The 23,869-nt window shown below is 42.5% G+C and overlaps 1 protein-coding gene across 4 annotated transcripts in view; it reads right to left on the bottom strand.

Annotated features, from left to right (window-relative positions):
- The window catches only part of LOC134608848 (growth factor receptor-bound protein 10-like), a 568,153-nt gene that overhangs the window by 368,019 nt on the left and 176,265 nt on the right, over positions 1-23,869 (bottom strand). For all 4 annotated transcript variants that reach the window (XM_063452029.1, XM_063452030.1, XM_063452031.1 and 1 more), the window contains one exon: positions 7,953-8,091. In XM_063452029.1, the coding sequence (XP_063308099.1) occupies positions 7,953-8,091 (139 nt within the window). The remainder of the gene's footprint in view (positions 1-7,952; positions 8,092-23,869) is intronic.

Genomic DNA, 23,869 nt, shown 5'->3' with positions numbered 1-23,869 from the left:
CCTTTCTTGGAAAAACATACCGCCTTAATAATTTGCATAATTAGTTATGCATGGGTGAAATCACATGATGTAAATCACAAAGAGTGACATAAGAGAAAATGCTGTAAAATCACCAAAAAACTTTCAGTTTGATTCTGCTGTATAGATGGATGGCTCCCAGTGTATCCTTGTCCCCCAGTGTTTCAAGTATCCCCCTGTCTCAGTGTCCCCTAGTCTCCCAGTGCCCCCATGTGTCGATTACCCCAGGTCTAACAGGGTCCCTATGTATCAGTGTCCCCATGTCCCCTAGTTTGGTGTCCCCAGATCTTCCAGTGACCCTATGCATCACAGTGTCCCTATGTATCAAAGTTCCCCAATACCCTGTGTCGCCCAGTGTCCCCTAGTGTCTGTGTCTCCCAGTGTCTGTGTCTCCATGTCCCCCAGTGTCCCTAGGGTCTGTGTCCCCATGTCTCCCAGGGACCCAATGTCACTAGGACACTAGGAACACAGAGACATGGGAACACTGAACCAGAGACCATTGGGAGACCTGGGACACAGAAATTGGGACATTGGGGCACTGGTAGACATAAGGACACTGGGAGACATGGGTACAAAGACACCAAGGACACTGGGAGACTAGGGGGCACTGGCTGGGACACATGGGAACACTAGGGACCCTGGGAGACATGGGGATGTTGAGACACCAGGGACACTGACTGTGACACATGGGGACACTGGGAGACATGGGGACACTGGGAGACATGGTGTCTGTGTCCCCAAGTGTCTGTCTAATAATGTCTCTCAATGTCCCTTAGTGTCCCCATAGTGCCTTGCAGCCTTTCCCTCCACCCCTCACTTCCCTAAGCTGTAGGCTGTCTCTGCAGGCTGGGTGTTGCTGTTTGGACTCTCTGTAGCTGCTCCCCTGCGGATCAGTGAGTACAGATAGGCAGGGAGGGATATGCTGGAACTAACTATCCCTGCATCTCTCCACACACAGAGTCCCCTACTGGCCAGTGCATTGTAATCTGTTTATACTGAGAAAACTACCAGCATCTGTATTGCCAGGATGACTGCAATATTGGCACCGGCCAGGCAGCCTCAAATATGGTCTGTGCCAGTAAAATACCAGCCAGGTGGAAACCCTAAGAGTAGTTTGAAAAAAAAAAAATATATATATATATATATATATATATATATATATATTTTTTTTTTTTTTTTTTTAAGTCAATGGGCCTATTTGATGGCTATAGGCCTGGAGCTGCAACTCCATAAGCCCCTATGTAAATTCAGCCCTGGTTCCCATCTCCCGAACGTTGTTTGCATAGTTGGTCGGGAAATAGAACAGGCAGCAGCCTAATATTAACCAGGGTTTGTGTGAGTGCCTAGCCAAAAAGAGTTCCAGGCACTCGACGACCAAGTGCTGCTGCCCACGTTCGGGAGACAAAATGGCGACCACTTGTCTAGCACATTAATTTGGGTATACGAAATGGCAGCCACCAAGAGGGAAGCACTCATTAATTATTTTCCTTGTGGTTTCATACTTAAGTTGGTGAGAACATTCTAATGGGGTACTAGGTGGTCCTTGTTCGGGAGTTGAATGCAGAGTGTTTGTATACTATAACTCCCAAATTTAAAAATATAAAACACCATATGTGGAGCATCGTACCGGGCTCTTTAAGACATGTCCAAAGTTACAACCCTTCTGGGAAGGCATCTCACACATCATTAAGAAATCTATAAGTAATGACATACAACTCTCCACAGAAACCTTCCTGTTATTAGCGCTACCTCAAGACCTACAAAAAGCAGACCTATATCTCATCTACCATATCATTATCACAGCTCTCACATCCATAAGTAAAATGTGGCTAAATGCAAATACTCCAGATGTTGGCAAGTGCTTAGATATGGTGGAAATCACCAAATCCTATGAAATAGCCGCAAGGCAGATGAAGAAAGGGAAAAAGTTCTGGCAGGCAGCGTGGGAGAAATGGGATGCCTGGAGACAAGCATCCAAAGGAGTAACTCACTAGGTGACTCTACTGAAACGCATGTCCCTGATAGGGAACTGACCAACACCCCCCCTGATACCCCTGGTCCACTCATGGCTGAGAGTAGTGATGCCACTAACCTTCTTATGAAATGCGGTAGCTCATCCAGGGGTATGGTTTCTGCTACCCCTCTTAGCTTTATATTCTTCCTCCTGCTCCTATCGTCAAGGATTAGCAGGTGTCTGTTCGTTTCTACTTGTTGAGTCTGGATGTGTAGCACCCTGTCGCTTAGCTCTTTGAGGCCTTTTTGCAGGTCTGTCACGTTGTGTTCAGTGGCTTGTGTGCGACCCTGGACTGATTGTACCTCCATTTTAAGGACCGCCAGGTCTGCCTCCCCCATCTTTCTGAGGTTGTTTTGGAGTCCGGTCAGCATTTCTTGTAGCTCCCGTTTGGTCGCCGGCTTTTCTGTGTTCTCTGGGCTAGGAGTCCCCTTGTCCGTCCGTATCGGACTTTTCTGTGTGGTCCCGCCGTCTGCCCCTGCGGGTGAGGGTGAGGGCTCCCGTAATAACGGGGTTTTCACTGACATTGGTTGCTGCAGCATATAGCTGATGTCGTGTTGCGGCTTGGCTATGGGCGCAGTCTGTCTTTGGGATTTTCTCCCCATGCTGCCCGTTAGCAGGTTCAGATAATCGGGATCGGGGTCGTCCCAGTCCAGAGGGCCTCCGTAGACTGCAGGAGCATGTCGGATGGCGCGGTAGGCCTTGGTGCTGTGGGTCTGGATTTTTTTGCCCGGGGTGTGTAAGAAAGGCATCGGCGGGATCAGGGCAGTGTACTGCGGCAATATCTGTTCCTATATCGTCGAGTTTTTCAAGGATGCCGGAGATATTTGTCGGATTAGGTATATCAGCGCACAGAGCTCAAAAGATGGCGACTAGTCGGTTGTGTTGTCAGGCTCCGCCCCCCACTAGTTCATTTTTTATATTAGATTAAAGAACACTAATAGAGATTGACATAAAGTTCGCACAAAGGTGTAGGAGGAGGATGACATGTGTCTCTAAAAAGTTGCCTTTCTGTTCAATCACTGGCATAAAACCCTGTAACCATCAGCTACCACAGGGAATGCGATATATCCTCTCGTGTTAATAATTTTCACCTGTAATGTGTGAATGTACTTTGTACCGAATTCATGTCATCTTGAGAAAACGGTTTCTAATTGTTCACATGTGTTCTGAAAATGTGTAAATTGTATATGGATTGAAAAACCAAATAAAATAATTACACACAAAAAAAAAAATATATATAAAACACAAATCAATATGAATTTGATGGTAGATTCTGCCACAGGCAGCTATGAAGACTGTATGCTGTCAATGATGCTAAAGGGAGCAATACACAGTATTAAGAATTGAGGGTATGCAGACTTTTGAACAGGGGTCATTTTTTTTTTTTCTTTGTTTCCATGTTTGTTTCATGATTGTGCCATTCTGTTTTATCCTACAGATGAACATTAATCCCATAATAATTAAAAGAAATGTGTTTTGCCTGCTCACTCATGTTTACTATTGTAGTAGAATTATTCCAGCCAAATGTCACGTTTCATACATGGAATTACTGAAAAGGCGTTCCATGTTTAAAATATTTAAGCAATAGATCAGAGGATTCTGACAATGTAGCTTTTTACTGGTAAACAATGTTCTTTAAATTACATAAAGGCTCTAGAGATAGAGCCAAAAACTATTTTGTTACAAGATCGACAAGTTGGCAAGTACTAAATTAAAGTCAACTCACACATATACCACCATTTACTGATATTGTAGTTACAGTGCTATTAAGCTGCAGGCATGACTAAAGATTAAGTTAATTAGGTACCCATGGCCTAGTCCATTGCTTGGCTTAAGTTCTACAACACAGATTTTGTCCATATCTTAAAGCAAACCAATGGCTGAGCAGCTGTGACCAAAGATGGCACGTCATCCTAATGGTATCATGAACACCCAAAATGACAGATAGTGGTAATCATTGTGACTAGACTGCTTATTTAATGGCATTCATATAAACTGGTAAGCTCAAACTTTGTTTCCAGGAAAACATAATCAAATATATTTTGTGGGAAAAAATTACAAGCAGTCATTCACTTCCTATCCAATGTAGGAAAGACTAACCTACAGTACACCAAAATACAATTAAAATAAAGTTGTCAGATTGTGTTGCCTGGAAATATGTTGCATCAATTAAAGGGACACCCCAGGCACCCAGACCGCTTTAGCCCATTGGAGTGGTCTGGGTGCCAACTCCCACTACACCTTAACCCTGAAAGTGTAATTATTGCAGTTTTTTTATAACTAGACACTGGCTACTAGACAGCCACTAGGGGAACCTCCTGCTCCCTAGCACAGATTATCTGTGCTAGAGCGTCGCTGGACGTCCTCACGCTGTGTGAGGGACTCCAGCGTCGCTCTATTCCCCATAGGGAAGCATTGAAATGCATTTTCAATGCTTTCCTATGGGGTGTGCTAATGTGCATGCGCGGCATTGCCGCGCATGCGCATTAGGTCTCCTCGGCCGGTGGGCGGGATCAGTCTCGCCCACCGGCCGACGGAGGAAGAAGGTGGAGTGGCGGGGGAGGAGCAGGCAGCGACGTGGGACATGTCGCTGCCTGAGGTAAGTGACTGAAGGGGTTTTTACCCCTTCAGTAACTGGGGATTGGGGGGTGGGAGGGATAGGGATCCTGCAGTGCCAGGAAAACGGATTGTTTTCCTGGCACTGGAGTGTCCCTTTAAGGTACAGTATTCCCTAATTTCATGCACAGAGGTCTTGAGCAGAAGAATGATCTCAGTAGCTTTATTGCTTATCTCACTGGCCAGCATCTCAAGAATTTTGAAAGAAAGCATAAGATGGCTTTCCAAGAAAATCTAGGTCAGCACAGCCACCCACTTTGAGTCTCCGTGGGGCTAGAAACATCAGGGCAATGTTCAAAAGGTACGCTTTCAATTATTCCTTACAAACAGTGCCAACATTCATTAGTTACCAAGTACCTAATGAAAGTCTGCTATGCATGGCAACATTCCAAGTTCAAGACATTCATTATTCTACATGCGCGTCCAAGCAGCAAGTCTGTATCTCATTGTTTAACACTTAAAATAAGAAATAGGGAGCCAATTCATAAGAAAAAAAATCTGAAGAAAAAAAAAAAAAAACCTGAAAAAGAAAATGATGCCTTAGCATTCAAAATGGTCTGTATATGTTACAATTATTATTGGACTGTAAATAAAACCTGAACATACTGCAAAAACACTGTTACAGCTCCATATAAACCAGATTTAACCCCTTAGTGACCAGACCATTTTTCTATTTCCTTACCGTTAAGGACCAGGGCTATTTTTAAATTTCTGTGGTGTTTGTGTTTAGCTGTAATTTTTCTCTTACTCATTTACTGTACCAACAAATATTATATACCATTCTTCTCGCCATTAAATGGTCTTTCTAAAGATACCATTATTTTCATTGTATCATAATCTACTATAAAACAATATATAAAATATGATGACAACAAAAAAACTTTTTCTAACTTTGATACCCAAAATCTGTTACGCATCTACAACCGCCAAAAAACACCAATGCTCAATAGTTTCTAAATTTTGTCCTGAGTTTAGAAATACCCAACGTTAACATGTTCTAAGCTTTTGTTTTTGCAAGTTATAGAGCTATAAGTACAAGTAGGACAATATATATTTTAAAAAATGTATTAATAGTGACATTTTAACACGTATCCGTCATAAATCTCTGAATCACACTGCACATTTTTATTTTTTTTATTTTTAAAGTAGACAACCCAGGGTATTCAATATGGGGTATGTCTTTTTTTTTTTTTTTTTTGTATTGACCGCATATGAAATGGTTTGACATTGCTCACAAGGCAATAACAGGTAATTTCATCGTAATATATGACATTATGTTCTTTTAGGTGCAAAATAAATGTTGGTTGTTACATGTTATTTCACAACTGATTGTGCCTTCACAACTGTATTCGAGCACATCCAGTACTTTTTCATTTCATTAGATACCGTAGAACGAACCATATGAACATAATTAGAAAGGGAGAATTAGACGTAGGAAAAAGGAGATTTGTGTAAGAAAATTAATTTATATTTTCCCCTGAGAGTGGGATGTGTCCTTTGGGGTGTGTGAGCTTGTTTGCTGTATGTTACCCCATTGTTGGGTGTGTGTCCGTAAGAGATGCGCCGGGCCACTGGTACCACCGTGAGTGTTCTATGTCCCCCCAGCACCTCTCCCAGACATCCCCCGTGAGGCCATCGGACAAAGGCTCCCTTATGAACCCCCCCCCCCCCCCCCATCCAAACATTTTTACATTTTGAGGGAAAAATTAATTGTGAACCCCTGATCTAGACCAATTTCTTGGGTAATCAGGTAGCCATTAGAGGTACTTCCTGGTGGTTAAGACACTTGTGGTCGCCTAACTGTTGTTGGGCGTCCTCATGCTCCTTGTGTTATGCTGCTTACTGCAGGACAGACAGAAGAAGCAGGAGCAGATCATCAACATTCCAATATAGAGGTTATTACAGTGTACTGGTCCTATAACAATGGATGCAGCCTAAAAGTGTACAACATTAGTATTTCCATAGAAAGTACATTACTAAAAAAGACAAATATTTAAGATATGCAAATCAATGTTCTTAAAAATAGCCTAAAAGACAAGAGGAGCTGTGGAGTGTTGATCATTATTTAATGTGTAGTTTGCAATATATATGTGTATTATATGGTATGGTGCATATATATCTAATATGAATGTACATTTAGCTGTGTAAAATAGGTGTATGAAATATTGCAGGCCTTTTTGCTTAGATTTGAAAACGTTAAATTTTCAATGACATTTCCACAAGGTTAACAGCTAAAAGATTGAAGTTAAATTAGAACAAACACGTGTGTTGTCAGTCAAATGTATACAAAACACTTCACTTAATTTTGAAGCTAACTATAGGCAGAGCCATCTAGGGTGTATCCCAAACTTAGATATTCAATACATTACATCATGCAACAAGTTAGAAAACCTTTTTGGGAGTATTACACAGATGGGGGCTGCTTTATGGAGGACAAAATGGCTATTTAACTGAAGGAGAAAGAGTGGGACGTTGTCATTCATGCATTCATTCAGTCATTCATTCATTCATTCATTCATTCAGTCATTCATTCATTCAGTCATTCAGTCATTCAGTCATTCAGTCATACATTCAGTCATTCATTCAGTTATGCATTCAGTCATTCATTCACTCATCTACTCTTACTCTGCATGCTGTCACCACACATCTGAAAGGTATACAGGGACATATGCTGTAGCCACTAATACATTTGGTAAGATTAATTATTTACTGACTATTTTTGTATTCTGTAACATTCATTCAATACACTTTTATCTTATATTTATTTGAGTCATTGTTTCATTTATTACAATATTATTACAGTGCCTTTTGGGTCTTCAGACACTGGATTATTTTAGTGATAGTCAAGTTATCATCTAGAATGTTTAAGGAAAACAGTATTTATAAGTAATTTGGGAACGGAAGGGTCTGCTCCGTATACAGCTATAGATTGCATAAAGACACACTAAGCTTAGAATGACCCGGAGTGACCTTTTGTCGGTAAAGGTCCACATCATACCTGAAGCGAGCCATAACTATCAATATTGAAGGATTACCGAAAACCGACAGGAGCTACTATAACATACCAGCAAGTAATTGTCTCTGTCCTCTAAACTCACTGTCATCTCTCTGTTGGAATACCTTTCAAAGGGTTTAGTAATTTGCTTGTTACTTTAATGCCTGTTTTTTTTCAGTCAAGATATATGAACTATACATAAGCAAACCACGCATTCTTTATCCCAGTGTAACAGTTTTCAATGTATGGGAATTTATAATCTTGATAACTTTTTATAATTATAAACCGATATATGTTTTCGATACTTACACTCTTCTTGACAGAAGGTTGGTTTTGAGGTAAAGATCCTGACGCAAGGACTGGTGAGCTTGATGGAGTGCAAAGCTCTGGAAATGGGTTTGGGATTGCTGGCAAAGATGATGTGCGAAGCTGTTCCTCTTGAAGACGTCTTATGTAAAAAAACAAAACAAAATAAAATCTTAGAATAGTGGCAATTTCAAAAGAAGATCAATGGGAGTAAAGTTATATAATTTTAAGGAAAAAGTAAATTCGAAAAACACTTTATAAAAAACTTAAAAAGCCAAACATGGGGGGGGGGGGAGGGAGAGAGGATATAAAAAACACAAAACACAAGAATGAACCAAGAGGCAATTTAGGTGCCAAAGACAAATGTTTTTTTATTAGTAAACACCACATTATAGAGAAATTATAAATGGACATTCTAAATCCCTAATGTTATAGTCATCCTTTTAAAGGAAAACAAACAGACAATAAGAGAATAATTAAAGGGACACTATAGTCACCAAAACAATTACAGCTTATTGGATTTGTTCTGGTGAGGACCTTCAGCCCTTTTGCTGTAAATCCAGTGTTTACATTACAGCCTAGTGATAACTTCACTGGCCACTCCCCAGATGTCTGTTAGATATCCTTCCTGGGTCATGGCTGCCTAAAATGCATCCAAACATTCAGTGTCTACTCCCTCTGCATGCAGACACTGAACTTTCCGCATAGAGATTCATTGATTCAATTCATCTCTATGAGAAGATGCTGATTGGGCAAGGCAGTGTATGAATCATGCTGGCTCTACCTCCTTGTCAGTCTCCTATCTTCCAATCCTATGGAAAAGCACTGTGATTGGATCAGACAACCACTTCTGATGTCAGCAGACAGCTTGTTTTTCTGAGGCAAACAGCATGCAAATCTACAGCTTCAGGCTTGAATACAGTAAGATTTTGATGTATTTATGGAGGTATGAGGGTACCAGGGGGGCTAGATGGTGGTTTTAACACTAAAGGGTCAGGAATACATGTTTGTGTTCCTGACCCTATAGTGATCCTTTAAGAGAATGATGGGAAGCAGCACTTACAACTGTCCTTCGTTCCAATGGAGCAATATGAAAAATAGAAGGGACAAAACCCAGATATAATGTATTTTAGGGTATCAAATATGGCAAATAAAAAATATACACGTTTCTGGAGCTCAAGATCAGCTCCAGATCACTGCGCCTAGATGCTACAATCCCTGTCTGTGGATATGTAGATGGTCCTGGTCCTATATGAGGACGTGTCTTTAGGCCAGTTAACATTGTAAGGTCAGCAGCAGTAATAGTGATGCTTACATTTAATATATTCTGGTATGCAAGTAGATCGTGCTCCATTAATAAGAAAAAAATATATGAAAACAAAATAGTGCTTTGTGATGTTAAAATAATAAACAAAAGTTGATATATTCACAAAGGAGGAGCAAATAGGTATTGCTCAATCCTAAAAAGCCTAGGTGGTATGCTACCCACCAAGGAATATAGAGTCTTCCAGGTAAAATCCTCAAGGATGCAGATAAGAAGACCCAGAAATTAATAAAAACTAGTTTTATTAATAAACAAAATGATATCAAAAAGTAGCTTTAAATATTAATAACACTAACGCGTTTCACCTGTATAAAGGCATTTTTAAAGTGTTACAATGCTGAGGACTTTCTGCATTCAAATAAAACTGATGGTCAGTGTGGCGGAACCTACCTCGCCACTGGGCATTGGAGGGGCCTGGCTGCCTGCCTCTTACCTGCTGACTATGGCCCCTGGAAAATTGGTACAGTTAAAGATTTATATTTGGGCATATTGTACTGTATATTGCTGCTACTGGCCCTTTTAACAGCATCTATGGACACATTGGGACTTTTGGGACTACTGTCCCTTTAAGACTGTGAAGCATGTTCTAGTGTGCTGCCTGTAATATTGTATATGTATTCATGTGTTAAGTTTAACCTGGGTGATATGTATGCAGCATTCAACTGATTGTTCGGTAGAATCACTCCATTCATTATATTGAGTGAAACTACCGAACAACCAGACCACCCAGGAATAAGTGTGCCTCCAATTACAGTTTGCAACAATGTTGCAAACGGGTAATTGGCAATCAGTGTAATGTATTCTTTGTCCTCTGGGTGGCCGCCATTCGGGAAACAAACACGTGGCGGCGGCCATCTTAAACTACCGAACAGCGGTGTTTTGCCGTCGAGTGTCTGGAACTAAAATCGGACACTTGACTAGGCAAACACCGCTGAGACCTCCATACTTCCAGGAATTCGTATAGAAACTACCGAATGACCCGCCGTTCGGTAGAAAGAACCCCACAAACAAGGGAATTCATTCAAACCCTCTCTAGGCTCTATAACACAGGCAATTCGTCTTTTTTCATTCCCTTGTTTGTGACCGACCGCAGGGCCAAAATGCATGGAACTGTTTTCGGATACTTTACACATGCGGTCGGTCAAATCTTTGGAAACCCATATCTACCGAACTGTTCATCCGAATGACTTGAATTTTGGATATGTTTCCCCCCTGAATAAGGGCTATCCAGCGATGCTGGATTTAAAGGTGTACCCCCTGTTTTTGGGGTACATCCAGAACTTGGCTGGAAAAGTGTACCGGATAATTGGGTTTAATGTTATCTGAGGGGAGGGGGATGTGTGGGCTGAACCATGTATGTGATTGGTTATTTTATGCCTCCCCCTGGGTGTGGCCTGTATGTGGATTATTGTAATAAAAGCCAGGCTGGATGAGCCAGTCCAGAGTTCCTGTTTTAACCTCAAAGTGATGTGTCGTCTCATTATTGGGGGAAGGATTTATTGTATGCTGTTCCAGTTGACTGCTAGGAGTACAAGCCTATTCGTATGGTTCCTATTCAATGGTCTACAGCATTCATACGCTTGGGAGAATTTAAAGGTTTCTCGGATTCGGTGATTATGGTGTCTGCCAGAGTGCTTGGAGTCCTCAGGAAGCACTAGGAGCATCCATTAACGGAGGTACCCGGTCGGGGTGCCAGGTGATCCGTTACAGTCAGATGGTGTCAGATCATGTGACATAGAAATCAAATAAAAACATTTAAGAGCATTGTGACAAACTCCCCTTTTTAATTGAGTTTGCCACGAGTTCCTGGAGGAGCCTGCTTGCCAGCCTCCTGCCAACAGACTATGGACCCTGTTAACCAGGCTTCCCAAAACTACGGCCCTCCAGATTTTTCTGAATTATAACTCCCATGATTCTATGAATGGAATAGATCGAGTTGTCGTTTAGCAACATCTGGATGGCTGGAGTTTGGGGAAGCCTGCTGTAAACTGTGATACAAGAGTCTCCGTTCATGTAATAAGACTATATGGTTCGGGAACCGAACAGCCGCACGAACCGGAGGCACCCCAGGAGCTTGTTAAGCCTAATTGCTACATTGTAGCAATTTCCACCTCAGTGTTCGTCTGGGTGGAAGCAATTCCTATAGACGACAACGAGGTGTCTGCCATATTGTTCGCATGAACACAGGCCATGGTGTTTGGTCGTCGAGTTCATGGAACTATTTTCGGATACTGAAACTCCCGAACACCGCTGGACTTCCATGGTCGCTTTTGTTCAGTTTTATAACACACTGTTCGGTGGAATCATTCGTCTGAATAAGGTGAACAAGTTCCAGGGTAGAACTATGAATTCAGTTCGGTAGTTTGTTCACTTTTTTAAACTACCATACTAGACCTGAAACGGGGGACAAACCGCAGCACTTCTGCCCACATTCGCCGTGACTTGACTTGGGGTCCTGGAACCGCTCCCTCCTGCAGCTGCATGGGGAATTCGCTCTAAACACCCCCAGGCACTGGACGACACTCAGTCCTGGGAATCATAGTCCTTACAAGGACTTTCCCCGTTGAATCCTCCATGTTGGAACAGTGATTAGCCCTTTCCCCTCCCAGTAACCAGACAACACATAGTTCTGGGAGTACAAGCTGGAATACTTTAATGGCAGCCACAACTGGCCTTGTATGCCTTATATGCCTTATATGCATGTCCCCATGCAAGGGGCACTCACCCCTGGACCGGAGAGTAAACCACAATAGAAATAAATACACAATCACATTGGCTCTCAGGTCCACGACACTCCCATACAAAATCGGATAATCCCTCCTCTGTGCCTGGGAGATAATTGGATCTGGAACTGTACTAACCTAATCCAATTATCTCCAAGCACAGAAAAAACATGTTTTCGCCAAACACCGCAAAAGTATCCTAAAAATATATAAAACCCCACAAGTTGCACTTCTCTGGGTGACCAACATATCCAAAAAACACCTAGATCAGTTCAGGGGTTTAGGAATTTCCTGGAAGTCATTTATTTGACCGAACACATGCATGGCCGCAGGCCCAAAACAGTTCCATAGAATCAGGGCTTCTGGTCGGTCTAGTTCGGTAGTTTAAAAAAAGTGAACGAATGGAATCCATAGTTCTACCCTGGAGCTTGTTCACCTTATTCAGACAAATTATTCCACTGAACAGTGTCTTCCTAAGTGTTATAAAACCGAACACAGGTGATCATGGAAGTCCAGAGGTATCCGAAAATAGTTCCATGAACTCGACGACCAAACACCGCTGCCAGTATTCATGCGAACAAAATGGCCGACACCTCGTGGTCATCTATAGGAATTCCGGCCACCCAGACGAACACTGAAGTGGAAATTGCTATAAAGTAGCAATTAGGCTTAACAAGCTTCAGGGTGGTCTCCGGTTTGTGCGGCTAATTACACGAATAGTCTAATTACATGAATAGACTTTTAGATCACACTTTACAGGGTCCATAGTCTGTAGGCAGGAGGCTGGCAAGCATGCTCCTCCAGGAACCCGTGGCAAACTCACTTGAAAAGGTGACTTTGTCACAAGCATAATAACAGAGCACAGTAAATATAGAAAGTCTTATCTTACAGTATTCAAATATGATTGTGACAAGACCAATCTCGCCACTGTGCATTTGAGGAGCCTGGTTGCCCGCCTGCTGCCTTTAGACTATGGCCCCCATGTTGAAACGCTTGATTTTCCCCTGCAAAGACACAAAAGCCGGGTCATTCGGTGCTTGCCCTGTTTGAGCGGTGATACCCCAGATAGCCATGCCACGGAGCCCATTCGTATAATGAAAGACTATGGGAAAGACTTTGGCTCCATGGCAATTGAACTGTATGTGTGTGATCTGAGCGCCATTCAGTAATAATGTGCGCTCAGATCTGAGCTATCTGGGGATATAAAATACATAAAACGATATAACTGTGCAACCATAAAACTGTTTTATGCAATGGCTGCAAAGTTATATAGTTTTATGTATTTTATTTTTTGCTGCCATGTGTTCAATGGAGTTTTGCCTCTGTTCTTGGAGATAATGGGATTACTTCCCAATTATCTCCAGGATAGAGGACTCCGTGGAACTGTTTTTTGGCAGAAAAGCCATGCTTCATTTGGTCACAAAGGACTACGACCTATCTCTTGAGCCACTGGAACAATTTGTATGATTTTGACATATGTTTGTATTTGGTGTATGCTGATTTCGAAAATGTAAGTTTTATGTGAATGTGATGCATACTTTTAAAGTTATGTATAATGTGGAAAAACTGTATTTCTCTGCCTGTGATAATTACATTACCCATTGTGTAAGGTAATTGTATCACAGGCAGAGGGGAGGATTTTGTGTGGGAGTGTCTGAGTGTATTGTATGTGTTTATTGGTTGTTTTCCAAAACCCTGTGGGTGGTACTAATGTGTATACAAGAACAATAAACCCACAGCTCTGTTCCTGCTTGACCCTCAAAACGGAGACTTGTCTCGTTCTTGGGGGGATTTATTGTATGCTGTTCCAGTTTGACTGCTAGGAGTGTAAACCTATTCGTATGGTTTTTCCTATTCGGCTGTTTACAGCATTCGTATGTTTGAGAGCATTCATATGCTTCTCCGGTTCGGTGTATTGGTGTCTACAGTAGCTGTGCCTGTGTCTCTGGAAGGGAAGATCTACTAAACGGTGGTTTAACCATTTTATGCCTGTGGGTGCCGTTACAATGATTAAAACTAATTATATTTAATACAATTTTAAAAAAGGTAATACAAATTATGAAATGTGTTATAAGAGTCCCAAGATGGGCGGATCATCATGACAACCATATAAAAAAGCAGGTACATTAGACTGGGAGGGACAGGGAAGGGGATACTGAAATAGGAGATTATCTTGCATGGAGAGAAAGGAGAATGTAACTCTGGGAGACTTGAGGTCCCAGGACGGACTACATATGAAGTATATGTTGAAAGAGGGATAAAACAGAAGAATTTGAGTAGAAGAGATTCAGAGACAAACAAAAACAAATAAAACCAAGTACAAAGATGGGACAAAATACCAATTTGAACAGCTTAGTAAATTAAAATTGATGCCAAAGTACTAGAGTATGTGTCTGCTGTATACAAAAGCTTTGCTCCTCTTCCTGAGTTGTGTTTCAAAGCCGTTGTATACAGCAGACACATATTCCAAGGAATCCATGTATAAAGTGGAATTATGAGGAAAAAATTAGGTTCTTTGTTAAGCACATTTGCATATGCCTACCCAGAAACCCTTGCAGTAGTGAGAGCACTGTTAAAGTGAGATTTATGTGGGAAAAGCAAGTCTTATGGCTTGACTGGTATTTGTATTTGTGATAAGCAATGTTTTAAATATATTGTGATAAAGTGAAGTCAGAGAGGCCATTTAACCCCAGGGGGAGTATTTGAGTTTGTGTTGTAAGCAACACAAACCAACGTTTAGTTACGGGCCCCTGGGGTGGAGCATTTGGAGAGAAGGGTGGGCCAATGCTCCACTCCGCAGTTTACAGACAACTGGGAGAAATAAGTTCCAGGCCAGAGTTTTGCTCTGTCTCCAACCCACTGTTCAGCTGCAGATAATCAGCTGTAGCAGTGGGAATAAACCCCTCCCTGCTAGGCAGGTAAGGGGGGGGGGGGGGGGATTGCTGGCTTCCTCCCTGGAAGCAGGTAGGAGAGAGGCTGTTCTGTCCAGTGAGAGAGTCAAGGAGACTGAGCACTGGGAGTGCAAAAGGAAAGCAGTCAAGGCTGGCTTGGAGCACTGGGAGTGCAGAAAGGGAAGCAGTCAAGGCTGGCTTGGAGCACTGGAGTGCTGAGAGCGGACAAAGACACTAGGTTGGTGAAACCAATAATTTTTGTTATAGTTTAACCCCTGAGAGATAGGGAATCTGATTTGAGTTAGTGCTCAGACGAGCTAGGCTTTTTGTTTATAGGGATTTGTGTTACACTATTGCATTTATGTTTTCGTTTGCTGCTGCCTCATGTGTAAACTTACAAATAAAGTACCTGGAATGAAGTTGCATTAAAAGACTGCATGTTTTTGCCCTAGAGGACCGTGCTACCTGCTGACAAGGATCACAATACACACACACACACACACACATATACACATATACATATATATATATATATATATATATATATATATATATATATGTGTGTGTCTGTGTGTGAATGAAGAAAGGCCATAAGGCCTGAATTTGTGGGAGGAGTTATGTCCCCAACTTAAACTCTAAGTTCCTACTTACCTATGCCGTTCACGCTGATTGACCGTCCCCATAGCAACCAGCACTTCCGAGATACCCGCCAAATTTCCTAATTTGCAGCGTTCACTGCTCCGACCTCCGGTCGTTGCGCCGGCTTCTATACAAACGCTTCACCCGGCTTCCGCACACGAGACCCGGCACGTCCACGTCAACGTGGGTAATAACGTTCGGTTATTCCTAAGTTCGGGCCTAAAAACGCGGTGATAGGTTCCAGTCTTAGTCACTTATCAGTTCGTCCAGCAAAATATTTGTCGACCGCCTTCGGTATAACCCATAAAAAATCCTATTACACTTGAAAGTAACTAACTATACCAAATCGTACATACGAATGGTTCGTGCACCTGGCATATTGGTCTTTCACCCACTCTTCTTTCATTTGTACGGTTTCAAATACTTCTTTGTTACATTAGTTCACTTAGTCCTTCTTTATATCAGCACCTCATTTTATTAAATCATTTGTTTACAAATTTGTATGTAAACTAATCTTCTGCATGTATTCACTCCATGTTTTCACTGTTAAATTTAAAGGATTAAGAACTTCACCACTTCCACTCAACGATTTTTTATTTGTTTAACTTTTTTTTTTACTTTTTTTTACACAGGTTCTATGTCATAACTTCTTTAGCTATAGAAACACCTATCTATCTCACCCTCCACTTTCTGAATCCAACAACATTAATTCTAATGGTTTGTTCTTAACCCCTTAATGACACATGGCATGTGTGACATGTCATGAATCCCTTTTATTGCAGAAGTTTGGTCCTTTGGTTAAAGGCATATTCCTGTCACGGTCGGTTATCCATATTCCCTCAATTTAGCACGCTAAGCATTTTATACAGTTTTTTATCTCTAAATCCCCATGTTTCAGAGGGTTCTGTCCCCTTTTCACTATGTTCACACATTTATATATCTCCCGTCAGTTCTCTCTCAAAATATGTTACTTATCTCTTCGTCAAAATTTGTTTATCTGCACTAAGTAAATGACTATTTGTTGCACTATCTGTAGTTTCCACTTACGTTACTTAGCTCTGTCATACTTTTAGGCTCCTTGAATTACCACGTATGCAAACATAGCATTACCTTTCTCTCTAGCCTGAAGTTAAAATAATAAGGATGTCACAAGAATGAAACCCAAGTGAGGACCTGCCCATACAAGATTTACTCAGTACACCAGCCAGGCCCAGGTCCCCAGAAGTATCCCTCACCCCCTCTATCCCCAGGTCCCTAAGATCAAGGACCATACCGAAACTGTCAGCAGAACTGAGGCATAGGGGCATCACTTCCCAAGGCAAAGCCAGAAAGGCAGAGATCTAAAGACTGCTGACAGCTCAGTCCAGTGATCCCAGTCCTGGCACAAGCTCTCAAGGGCTGCACACCAACACCCCAGACTCAACGCAAGAAACCTGGTCAGCTATCCTAGCTAACCTTCAGACTCTTAACCAAAGGCTGTCTAAAGTGAAGACAGCCATCGCTACTGCAGGTGACCTACCAGGCCCCTCAGTTCCTCCCATGGTACTCCCAAACACGCCAAGTAGCACTCATACTCTCTACACTCTACTCTCCTCCCCCTATTAAAAAAAAAAAGACATACTGGATGGAAAAAATTTCAATCTGGTTTCCCTCCTTATCGCCTCACAGGATATTCTTGAGAATGGAGCCTATAACTATGGCAACATTTCAGTGGTGTTGAAAACCAGAGACCCTTGTCTCAAAAAAAAAATGTCCATCCCTCTATGTGTCATGGCATTCGGTATTTATATGGAATTCATCTGCTCTGTGTACCAGCATAGAAGGGAAAAACTGGATTTATATATGCACAAAGTGGTTGACTTAGGGATTAAATACAGGGGTTCCTCATTCTACGATTACCACAAGTCAGAATCGGCCAAAACAGCAACTCATCTGGCCCAGTTTAACATCCGGATAGACTGGTGTCAGATGGATGCGGAGTTGTTCTGCCGACACTTTGCCGGCTTGAGGCCCCCGTGCTGTGCAGCTTGTAGTTCCACTTCACACTCCACCAATTTGTGCCCCTGTGAGGCAGACCCCTCTTCTTCCCACCACACCTTCAGCTCTCACACGTGGCAAGAAGGAGGTCAGAGGGATAAACTGGGCAGACCCATAAAACTTCTGGGTAAAGCACAAGTGTGCAACAAATTCAATGCCGGTGCCTGCAGCTACAGTGCATGCAGGTTGTTGCACATTTGCTCCATTTGCTTCAGAGCTCACACCAAAACTATGTGCCCAGCCAGGTTTTCCCCAAAGAAATGACTAACTGAGATTAACATGGCCTTTTTGGCTTACTACCTTTGCTCTTATCCCTCCATACATATAGTGGAGCTATTCTCACAGGGTTTTTAACAGGGGTCTAATCGCCATCCCCGCAGGCACCTTAGAATGCCCAAACCTGTTGTCTGCCTTGATAATTGATCTTTCAGCTCCTCATTCTTCTCACACCCCCAGCATTAACTCACTTCATACTGAAGAGTTTTAACTCCAGTACGCCACGATAGACTACGCCATACAAGCAAGCAGTTGAGCATGGCTGAGTAAAACTGACATATTGAATGCTTTTAACCCCTTAAGGACCAAACTTCTGGAATAAAAGGGAATCATGACATGTCACACATGTCATGTGTCCTTAAGGGGTTAAGCTCCTACCTATACATCCGTCACTATGGCATATATGGCGTTGAATGGATGGGTAAATACCATTTTGCAACCCGACTTACGTTTGGTTCTAGGAGCAGCCCTAAACTATTTGACATCTTCGCAGAAACACTCTGCTGGCTGCCCCTGAACATCGTCAGGTGTCCATCAGTTATCCACTACTTGGACGATTTCTTGTTGATCGAAAGGTTCCCACGCACTTAGCAGCACCAAAGCACCTCTTCACATCCCTGGGAGGTTCCCCTGTCCCCAGACGATACACTGGGACCCACCAAACTAGTTTTTGGGGGTATTTCACTGGACACAGTTACCTTCCAAGCTAGCCTCCCACAAGAGAAATTGGCAAGCATCAGAGAGACATGCGGATCATTCCACAGGGCAGATCATTCGTCTCAAGGCTGCTATGTCTCCTACACGGGGTACCCGACACCGGTACTATAACTATCAACCCACCAGCCAGGGCAGACTTGCTCATGTGGAGGAATTTCACGTTTGATTGGAATAGAATCTCCCTGTTCATTCCCCCACTATCTGAGCAATCTCCAATAATTCAGACAAACGCAGCAGCACACAACAGGTTCACCACAATATTTGGCAACCATTGGTTTAGGGACAACTGGCCTATGGAGACAACTGGCTTGCCGACCTTTAGAGAAACATCAGCCTTATTTGAAATTTACACTATTGTGGCAGCAGCTCATACCTGGGGTCTTCTCTGGACCGGTAAAGCAGTCAAATGCTACACTGACAACTCAGTAGCTTGCAAGATCATTAATAAAGGATGTCCCTCTTCATTAACTATCATGAGGTTGATTGACATGGCTAGCAACCACTTGACAATTTCACCTAATCTGTGAACATATCCCGGGCAACCGTAACACATCTGCTGATGCTCTTCCACGCACTCGTTTTCAGGTATTCTTCCAGACGCACCCTTCTGCTAACAACCTAACGTCCAGAACACCGTCATTCCACAAATTAATAATGGACGTACTGACCTGTTACATCATGCCCAATTACTCACGCACCACACACTCTCAACCAACACCACGACCACTTATGCCAGGGCACTGACCATTTTCCACAAATTTGCAGCAGAATACCAAGTACAGGGTAATTACTCTATAGCATGGTGGCTTTTACCACTTTCTGCCACTTACATCTTAAATTTTATAGCATGACAGAAGGCTTCATATTTGCTTAAGTCTCTCTTTACTTGAACTCCACAGCAGCACATTAACATAGAGAGATAAACACCAAAGACAAAAACATCAAGTATCTATATAAGGCTCCTCCTAAGCCACCATTTCCTCTTTCTTTGCTGCTCCGCAGACAGTACAGGTCAGAGTACCACTGCCTCTTGTGTTATATAGGTGGCTGTGGGTTTATTATTTGTTTTTGTGATTTATGCCCTCTGCCTTGGGTTTTTTATATTGCTGCATTTATTTTTGTGCTCTGTTCTGGGCTTGGGTTTCTTTTCCGTTTCCCTTTGTCCTGTGCTTTATCTTTTTTATATTTTCCCCTTTGCACTTTTCCGTTTTCTGTGTGTTTTTCCTCTGGTTTTACCTGGTTTGGTTTCTTATTGCGGTCGCCGAGAAGCGGTCTCCCAACCGCTTTCCGTGCCGACCGTCGGGACCGCGGAGAAAGACTCCAGCGGTCCCACGTGTCCCTTGTGTTGATTCCCGCCCGCCGGCTTCCTCCGCCGAGCGGGAATCCTATCTCTGCCTCCCTACCCTGCTCCCGTCCCCGCTCGAGCGTCTCTGATCCCCGAGCTGTGTGGGGACGGAGCAGGGTGTCGGGCTTGCTCCCCGCGGGTGCCTCCGTGGCTGAGCACCCCTCCTCCCCCGTGACCGCGTGGCAGACCACGGGGGTGCGCGGCTTTAAGGCTGAGTCTCGGCCGCACATTCTGGCCGCCCCTTAAGGGCACAGTTCTCTATTTTGTCAGTTTTTCTCTGTGAACGCATTTTATTCCCTACACAGGAACAAAACCTGCAGGCATTGATTAATGCGGCTGTGGCCGCTTCTGTGGAGAAAGCCCTGGCGAGGGCTCTGCCTCAACCTCATACTGACAGGGGTGCAAGAGGAACCCCCCTTTTGGCAGACGACTCGGCTGAGTCAGACTCTCAGGATAGAGAGCAGGCAAGTGTGCAAATGCGCTATTGGAAGAGTGAAGGCCCTGAACCACACTCCCGGAAGGGCAAGGCCCCGGGGAAGCGACATGGTTCGAGGTTGTCAGTCTCACCGGCCAGGCGCCGTCGCAGGTCGGGCGCAGGGGAGGAGGCCTCCTTAACCCCCCTAATATGGCCGTGTTGGATGAGTGGCGGGCAGACCAGTCCCCTTCAGAGGAAGATGGAGATTGGGACGAGGATCGTGGGGAGGACCACAGTTGGCGCTGGGAGGACGAAGACGCGCCAAGGACTGAGACCCCCTCAGCGGCCCTGGAAGGCAACACTTTTCTGGATGCTACGGTTTAGCAAATGTTTAGCCTTATAAGAAGCAATAAAGTGTTTTTGTTTTTTTTGCATCATTCTTATTAGGCCCTCTTATTACAGGCCTAAACGTTCATTGGTTTCGGCACACCTCAGTCAACTCTTAATCACCTAACATATTCCATAACCGATTAAATTCTGAGCACATATATATGTAAGGACATGAAGGGGTGCTGCCCTGCGATAGCACTGTACCTTTAAATGTGGGAACCAACTTCGCAGAGAAATAATGCAAGGACACGATGAATGGAGCAATCAAGAAAATATGTATTAAAGAAAACCAAAGGATATAATATATAAAAACTAAATATGTACAATGCCACAAATAAAAAAAAATATATATACATACACAAGAAATCAATATAAATACAAATGGAGCAGGCAGAGTACACGTGATAGTCCTTAGGCAAAAGTAAAGGCCTTAGGCAGGAATATAAGTGGGGCACGGATCCTAAGCCACCAAGCACTAAATAAAAAACACCAAGGAGCAAAGTCCAAAGCAGGTCACAAGTAAATAAGGCAGCAAGGTCAGAATCACTGGAAATGGAGTATAGGCAGGAACACTGCAAGCGAACACTGGAACGGGAGGCACAGAACACAGGACCAGGCAGAGGCGATAATGCAGGACCATAAGGACATCGGAACAGGAACACAGGATACAAGACACAGGAGCAAGGAGTCAGAATCACGGGAAACCAGGAAACAGCAGGTAAAGGATAAAGGATGAAGGATAATGATCTGACAGGGAGTGAGGGGAGAAAACAGAATATACAGGTGCTAAACAAGGGCCAGGTGTAGTGCTTAACAAAAAGAAATGAGAAACAGTGCCAAACAGAAACAGTGGTGAGTGTGAGTACTGCACGAGGGCATATTAACTAAGGAGCGTCGTGACAATATATATATATATATATATATATATATATATACATATACATATACATACATACACACACACACACACACACGAGAAACACTCTAAGAACCCTATCCTATACACTCCGAAAATCCATAAGGATCCAGCCAATCCTCCTGGTAGATCAATTGTATCAGCCAGAGATGGCAAAATACATTTATTTTTAGATCAATGACAGTGTACAAAAACTACCCACTTGCCTTAAGGATACCCAAGATTTTCAAAAACAAATTGGCTCCATAACCTTGGTGGGAGCAGCTATATTATTTGTGACACTTTATGTACAGAGTTTGTACACAATCATACCACATGAAGAGAGAATACAGGCAGTTCCGGAAATTCTTAGTAACACTGGATCATACAACGGTCCACCCACAGAATATCTGAGTTTTTTTAACAGTCCTTAAAATTTGAAATAATTACAGCTGAGCACACACTTTACCTACAAACGTCTGGAAGTGTGATGGGGGCGGCTATGTCTCCCTCATACGCCAATTCATTTATTTTCTGTTTTGAACAGAAATATATATTTTATCAAAATATCAGCACAAGATTCTTAAATATCTACATTTTGTGGACGACGTATTTCTAATTTGGTAAGAAACCCCAGAGGAATTGGGCCGGTTGATAGAACAAATTAATTCATCACCACAATAGTGAAGCGAACAGTAAGGAGATCCAACTTCAGCAGATGTGGGATAGGTTTTTGGAGAGAGGCTATCATCCTCAGATCCTGTCTGTTGCTAAAGCGAAGGCGATTGAACGCTTTAAGGGGAAAATACAACAAGAGAAAATACAAGAGATCTCCACTTTTTCTAAGGAGAACAGAATGTTTTCACCCCTAACCGATCACACGGACACTCAAAAGGTGCGTAGCTTTATCCATAGACATTGGAATATTCTGGAATCAGATAAAAGTCTTCCACCGAAATTCCACAGGAGACTGATCATCAGTTATAAGAGAAACAAGAACCGCCGTGATTTACTAGTAAAGGGTGATCCCACGCATTGTTATAAGAAGCTGATGACGAATACAAAATCAGGTTGTTTTAAATGTGCAGGCTGTGTCACTTGCAGCCATAAGATCAAAGGGAATACTTTTGCACACCCACATAGTGGCAAAAGGTATTCCATTACGCACTATATAACCTCCACAACGGACCATTACTTGATTACTTTTCCATGTGGGCTGGCATATGTTGGCAAGACCGATTAACGCTCAGAGACCACATTCAAGGCATCTATCAACACTGCTTACCGGGATGAAAAGACTGAAACCTGTTGCTAAGCATTTTTTGACGATGGGACACAGTCTCCCATCCCTTTGATTCCCGTGGGGGAGACAGATCTAGGGTATTGTTGCAATGTGAGGCGTATTGGATACATGATTTGAACACTGTATCCCCGAATGGGTTAAATGTGTCCTCTAGGTTTCTATAAGTTTTCATTCATTATAAATTGTACTTTGATTTGATTTTTGCAGATCTCGAGATATGATCACTAATATTATGATTTGATGCAAGTGGTTCTTCTGCAGAGACCTTCTGGTGTTAAAGTGTACTATAGATTAATGTAAAAAGCTTCTATGTATCAATTTGATTTTATATATATATATATTTTTTTTTTTTGCATTTGGTGATTGTAACATTTTCCATGCATATGAATTTATGTGGCTGTTTTAGGTTTACACAATATGAATGTGTGTACACAGAGAGAATATTTTACCAAACCTGCTCTGTCTAGTATAGACTATGATAAACTGAATTCTGTAACATTATTATCCCACGGTCATTTGGATATGTCAGTGGGACTTTTTGCTTGTTAAAGGGACACTATAGTCACCAAAACAACTTTAGCCTAATAAAGCAGTTTTGGTGTAAAGAACATGCCCCTGCAGCCTCACTGCTGAATTCTCTGCCATTTAGGAGTTAAATCACTGTTTATGAACCCTAGTCACACCTCCCTGCATGTGACTTGCACAGCCTTCCTAAACACTTCCTGTAAAGTTTATCCTTTCTTTATTGCAAGTTCTGTTTAATTTAGATGTTCTTACCCCCTGCTATGTTAATAGTTTGTTAGACCCTGCAAGAGCCTCCTGTATCTGATTAAAGTTCAATTTACAGAGCAATACATAAAATTGTTTAAGGTAAATTACAGCTGATTGAAAGTTAAACCAGTTTTTGTTTCATGCTGGCTGTGTCAATCACAGCCAGAGGAGGTTTGGCAAGGGCTGCATAAACA

The sequence above is a fragment of the Pelobates fuscus genome, chromosome 4 (genome assembly GCF_036172605.1).
Source record: "Pelobates fuscus isolate aPelFus1 chromosome 4, aPelFus1.pri, whole genome shotgun sequence".
Classification (NCBI taxonomy): Eukaryota; Metazoa; Chordata; class Amphibia; order Anura; family Pelobatidae; genus Pelobates; species Pelobates fuscus.
The sequence above is the reverse complement of the archived record's forward strand: the minus strand, read 5'-3'. Positions and strand labels throughout refer to the sequence as shown.